The sequence below is a fragment of the Drosophila guanche genome, unplaced genomic scaffold (genome assembly GCF_900245975.1).
Source record: "Drosophila guanche unplaced genomic scaffold, DGUA_6, whole genome shotgun sequence".
Lineage (NCBI taxonomy): Eukaryota > Metazoa > Arthropoda > Insecta > Diptera > Drosophilidae > Drosophila > Drosophila guanche.
The window spans coordinates 5,092,395-5,098,852 of record NW_022995743.1 but is presented as its reverse complement, the minus strand read 5'-3'; the positions used below and the strand labels follow the sequence as shown (position 1 = coordinate 5,098,852).

The 6,458-nt window shown below is 46.0% G+C and overlaps 1 protein-coding gene across 1 annotated transcript; it reads left to right on the top strand.

Annotated features, from left to right (window-relative positions):
- The first annotated feature begins 3,540 nt into the window (after positions 1–3,540).
- Positions 3,541–4,917, top strand: LOC117592001 (transcription activator MSS11). Its single transcript, XM_034285449.1, has 4 exons — positions 3,541–3,696; positions 3,754–4,556; positions 4,614–4,669; positions 4,757–4,917. The coding sequence occupies exons 1-4, from the start codon at positions 3,637–3,639 to the stop codon at positions 4,783–4,785; spliced, it is 948 nt and encodes a 315-aa protein (XP_034141340.1). The 5' UTR covers positions 3,541–3,636; the 3' UTR covers positions 4,786–4,917.
- Positions 4,918–6,458: the final 1,541 nt, after the last annotated feature.

Sequence of the window (6,458 nt, the reverse complement as noted above, 5' to 3'; positions counted from 1 at the left end):
CTCTGCCATGCATCCACGAGTAGACACTCGTTCGGTCCGTGTATCTGGGCCAATGTAAATGTCAATTGGTTATGGATGTTTGCCATCGCTGCCAAAGGCCCTGAAGCCGCTTGCAATCTTTTATTAATTGAATGAGGCAAAAATACATTTACTAACCGGGCTTAAATCGAATCAATGTACGAGTGTACGAGTGTTATTCTCGCGCTCACCGCAAAAACCAATTTGATTGCGAATTAAAATTCAAAATAAAATAAACAAAAAGTTGGCCAAGGACCAATGCAGGAGCTAAGAAATGTTGCATAAACATTCCGAGTAGTTTTTAGTTTCCAATGCACACCCAAACACACACACACACACACACACACACACTGTATCCTTCATGCACTGACAAATCCCAATCCCCGTCTGGGCAGACGCTGATGTTGGATCTGAGACTGAGGCCGATGCCGATGCCGATGCCAAAGCTGATCCTGAGATTGTGTTGTAACAAGTTAATTGAATTTGCACTCAGCCAAGCGTCATGCATGGGCTTAAGGCAGCTGGCAGGAGGCAGGCAGCATTCGGCAGTCAGCAGGCAGGCCATTGGGAGCTGCTATTTCTGCTGCTGCATCTACCGATACAACCGATGCTTATTTTATGGCCGACTCTAATGGAGGACTAGATTCTGATTCCAGCTTCTACTTCGCTGGGCATTTAGCTGGCAGCAAGCAGTCTGCTTGCAACATCTACTACATTCTGCCCCTTTTGCCATCGCCCCTCTGCCTGCTCCCTAGTTTTTCCAATTTTCTGATTTGCACAGATTTCTGCTTGAAGTCCTTGCCAGGACCCAGCTAGCTGCTAGTCTCTTCTGGGCTCTTATTCTCTCAGCATCCTGGTTTATTTTGTTGCAACCGTGTTCTCCCCTCCGTCCTCCGTCCCTCCGTCTGCAACATTGTCGGAGGTGAAGCCGAGTGCATTAAGCGCATGTGAACCAGTGCCAAACAATGGCACGCCCCAAAACGCCTCCTCTGCACAGTGCTTGCCGTTGATCCTGACAGACAAATTGCTTGCCTGAAGGAAGCCAAAGCTGGATAGAGAGGCACGCTGCTACCTAGTGCTTTTAGCAGATTAGTTTCCATCATCTTAACATCCCTAATTAATGAGGCCCCTTTGTTTTGCAGCTCTGTTTAAGGTGTTAAATCAAAGACTTTGCCCCGGCTCCCCCACGGTTCCGGCAGGTTACGAGTACATCTAGAGGAAAGTTGTAACAAGTAAAAAGATTTCTTTCCTGTTTAAAAATAAATCAAAGATTATTTTACGCCCCACTACGTGGAAAGAATTATTAGTTCATATTCCAGTCTTTCATTGGAGTATTTTTAAACCCCCATTTTCTGCGTAGAATTTCCTAAAATTCATCAACAAATGTTGTCAAATAAATCTGGCTTAGCTATGCAATAAAAATCAATTGCAATCAAATCTAATCAAATCAAATACTTTCACAAATATCAACAAAATTGAGGATTTTGCAATTATGTGTTTCATTTCAATGGGCAAAACTTTTAAATAATTATTTTGGCAATTTCGACACATTCATTAACACTCTGGGCACTTAATTTGGTTTTGGAAAATGGCCGCGGGCTCGTGTAATTGTCACACAAATGCCACAGCCACGCAGTTCATGTCACTTGATTAATGGCATTACCTCATTTATTTTTGCAGTAATAATACTATGTACTCGCAATAATAATAATAATAATAATAATGAGGGTTAGGCGTCAACAAAAAATTCCAAATTTAAGCGAAATGCAAAAACGGGAAAAGTTTGTAAACTAATTTCCTGCGAATGATTGCGTGGATGGAAGCTGCAGAGTGGGGAGTGGGAGTGGCGTGCTGTAGAGTGGGTCTGGCGGCAAATGTCAAAAATGTTTTTGACAAGTCCAATTTTCAACATTTTCAGTGTAATTAACTTCTGGGAAAGCCAATTAGCGACCGCACACACAAACAAACTAATTTATAATTTGCGGACATACAAATACTGCGCGTGCCCTTAGGAGATAAGTTCCATTTAAATATACAGTATTTAGTATTTCTATTGTCTTCCCCACGGCCCCTGGTCCAACCACTTGTTCAGAACGCTGCTCACGAAGTGCCACCATATCGTAAATAATGAAGTAAAGTGCATTTTGCATAATAATTACAGTGTAAATATTTTAAAACAGGAGCGGACTCAACGCCAAGGTGTTTCTGGTAGTATTAGATGGCAGAGATATGCATAAACCTTGTACAATCTTATCACAAAATGCTGCGCTCCTGATGCAAAGATCAAAATGAGCCACGACGAGGCGTCATCAAATGACTAAAATGAGTTACCAAGTGGGGGAAAACGCGTGAGTGATGGGAGCGCGTCATGTCGACAGCGTCAGCGTCAGGCAACTGGCAGGCGGATAGGATGTTGATGATGATGATGGCATGGCCATATCGGATGGGCTGCCAATGGGAACAGAACGGGAGGAATGGGTGAATGTCGGCCACAGTTGGCTGACATTACACTTGTCAACGGGTGTAATTGCGTTAACGATGACTCTCTACTGCCATCACAGGCGCTGTCTCCAGCTGCTCCTACGACTACGGGTGTGATGAAGTGTTCCAACCCGTGGCTATAGCTGGAGCTGGAGCTGGAGCTGTAGCTGTGGCTGTGGCTTTGGCATTTGCAAATGCCATTGACTTGAAGCACAATACACAATAATTGCCAAGTGACGGCAGTTTAGCAGGGGACTGGCGGCGCATCAATAACGAGTGCTACACACTCCACACTCCCTTCGTTGCCGCATTAGGAATACGCCAAGTCAAGACCCCTGGCTCTCTGCCATGCTGGCAGCCCAAATCACACCCATTTATCAGCAGACGGTAGAGAGAGAGAGAGAGACTACGAAGAGACCTGGAGTTGCCACAGCGCTGGAGACGGCTAATTGCAGTTCATGCGAAAAACATCGTTAATCAACTCATTGACAGTTTGTTATTTGTTAAACAAAGCTAATGACTTAATGGCATAAATGGTGTGGCAACTGCACCAGCGACGCCGCCACGACACCACCATGGCCAAAAGGATATGTCCAAAGACAGCTCCCAGGATGGCATGGCATGGCATGGCAGCTGAAGGCATGGACACTAGCCATCCACCTTCGTGTCCCTCCCGTTTTTATGTAGATACACAAACAATAAAATGACAAGCCAGGGATACAATTAATTGTTCTGGGGCGGCCTCTGGCTGGCATGGAGCCAAGTGCAAGTGGAGGCCAACCATGTGGGCGTGGCCTGATCACGCTTCACCCAGGGGACAGGGAATGGTAGAGAGCACACTATCATCGCCTACTGCCATTCCCACAGAAAACAATACTCAAATGGAAAATTCACTTAAATTTCAAGAGTTTTCCCCGATCATAGGAGGCCGTTTGAGAGGGACTGTCGTTGAGGCCAACCCAGAAGTTCACAAATCCTCAGTCGTAGGCAGTTCATCGATAGATTCAGATCTCTCTCTTTCACACAACAAAAATTATATAAAAAGTTATTTTTTTTTATTTCCGTTTTCTAAATTTTTCTTGTGAAAATTTGTATTTTAGTTTAGAGTTTTGATTTTATTGTGAAACAATTTTAGAAATGAATTTTTGCTCGGTTCCCTATGAAGCTGATTTCGGCATGAATGCAGAAGCCAATAAGGTACGGGTTGCCACCGCGTGTTGCAAGACTGATTACCATCTGCCTTCTACGTTGCAGATGATGAACATGTCCGCTCAAATGGGCATGCAACAGAATGGTGGACAGGGCCAGGGCCAAGGGTCTGGTGGCATGCCCATGTCCATGGGGCCAATGAACCAGCCCCAGATGAACCTACCCCCGATGCAGATGCCGCCCATGTCCACCGGTCAGATGTCCTATCCGATGCAGGGCAGCGGCATGCAGCCTCTGCCCTTGGGCATGATGCCGTCGGGCAATGGCATGACCCCCCTGGGCACCATGTCCTCGCACCTGCCCATTGGCGCCGTGACGCCGCTGAACAGCATGACCATGGTGCCGATGATGGGCAATTCGATGGGCACCATCGATGCCCCGGGCGTAAACGCTGTCATAGCGGATCTTCAGCCCATGTCGAGTATGCAGCAAATGTCCTCCATGCCCCAGATGGGTGGCATGGCGCAGATGGGTGGCATGCACCAGATGTCCCAAATACCTCAGATGTCGCAGATGCCGCCGATGCAGCCGTTTACCCAAATGCCGCAAATGCAACACCAAGGACGTCTCACAGGGGGCGGCAGCGGCGGCGGCGGCGGTGGAGCTGGTTTAGCCTCCAATTGCAGTCAGAGCCCGGGAAATTGGAGCTGCAGCCATGGCAACAGTCAACCCATGATGAGCAACAATATGTGGCAGTACAGCGGGAATCCCTCCCAACAACAACAGCAGCAGCTACTGCAGCAACAACAGCAGGTGCAGCAGCAGCAAGCCCAGCAAAATCATCAGCGCATGAAATCGCAATACGAAATGATGAACAACAACTACCGGGATGTGCGCAATGGCCTAAAGTGAGTTGAGTAAAACACTAACACACATTTTGACATTTCTTGTCATATTTTCCATAGCTCACCAAACATGTTTTCACTTCGGGACACCAAGGGCAACACTTCATTTAATTCTGGTGAGTTTTGTGACGGCTCCAAAGCAAAGGCAAACTGCTAGCTTACTTTTCTAATTCTTTTTCTATACCTTTCTGGTTTCTGTTTAGGCAAATCAATGAACAAGGTCTGGCGTTGATGAAACATTGCTATGATCCCCCCAATCCACACTTTTTTGTAACATTTTAAATGTTTGGAGCATCAGTGGATGCAATGTACACACATCCTGTCTTGTACAGTCTCCTCCGCAAGCATTAACAACAATAACAACTAAAAGTACACTTAAACAGATGAAAGCAAGATCAACAACCAACACACACACACACGCGCATGTACCAAGAGGATAACAATGCTATTCCAATAAATGGTTTATATGTCTTGATCAAAGCAAGATTCATCATCAACAAGTCGACGTTTTCATTCATTCCGGTTTTTCCTCTTGGCCTAGAGAGGGTTTTTCTTTTGCGACTTTAAGCGCATTGATTTATGGCATTCAGACATCAAAATTGGCAACTGAAACAGTCGGGACAGGGGCAGGGTACCGACGAATCAGCGCCAAAGACGATAAAAAATTTATGCTGACCGCATGATGAAGGCATAAAAAAAAATGTTGCCAACTTATGGCCCAAAATGCAATTCCCTGCCTCTGTTCCTCCTGCCCTTGCTGCGTGTATAAACAATGGCTTTATCGAGCCACTGGCATCAGTTGGTTGTGCCCCACAGTGTCCGCAGTGTGCCCCATTGCCCCACCCCTGGTGCCACACCACACCCATGAAGCCAAAGAGCTGAAGTCGTTAGATTCTGGCAGTCGAGGCGAAGGTGTGAATATTTTATGTGGCACTATTTTGATACCATAAATCTTTTAGTAGTTGATTCTGGAAAAGTTTTTGCGTTTTACCGCATTTCGTTTTGTGGTTTCGTTCCGTTTCACTGCGTTCCCCTTTCCCTGGCCCTGATGCCGTCGTTCCATTTTGCGCAGATTGCAATTCCAGTGTTGATCCCTTTGATGTGGCAAACTCTACTTCTTTGAGGTGCTTCCCTAATGATTGAGCTGCCGTTAAAATATCAATTTCGATTAATATTTCGATTTTCTTGATTAGAATTTCCCGTATACAAAGCAAAGCATTTTTCGGAATTCTATTTCTGTGGTTTCTTCTATCCTTTCATTTCCTTTCGAATAAATCTCATTACAGAGCATTCCTCCTGGCTACCTTTTCAGAGCCATGCACATGCCCCAAAATGTTGCTTTGGTCTGCAGCAAGCGAAAGCATTTTACATTTCTGCAGAAGGCATCATTAAAATTAAAAGATGAACAAATAGAGAAAAAACCCAAGCCACAAAAACAGACAGACAGTTGAATGGACGTTGAATGCTCGGCGATTCGGACATTCTGAAAAGTTTTCACAGCACAACGAAGAAGAAGGAGACTGAAGACTGAAGCATCGCAAAGGACAATGAGGCCAGGCCAGGCTGGGCCAGGCTGGGCCGGACTGGTGGGAGATGACGAGAAGTTTTCCGGGCAAGTTGTGATGGTCGGCTGGGGGCAGAGGAGGGCACAAATTTTATTCATGACGGAAGCAATACTCAAATTTCGTCTATTAATATCTTGGCAAAAAGGGGATGGATGAGTAAGGGTGCAGGTCCTGGGCCCGGACTCACAACTCCAATGCAACTGTCAGGGTCCCTGGCTGGGTCCAACTTCCAGAGACTATGCAGAGGAGCCCAGCGCCAGCAACTGTCCAACTGTCAGTCCAACTGTCTGCTGGTCTAACTGACACACACACACACACACACACACACACACACCTCTCT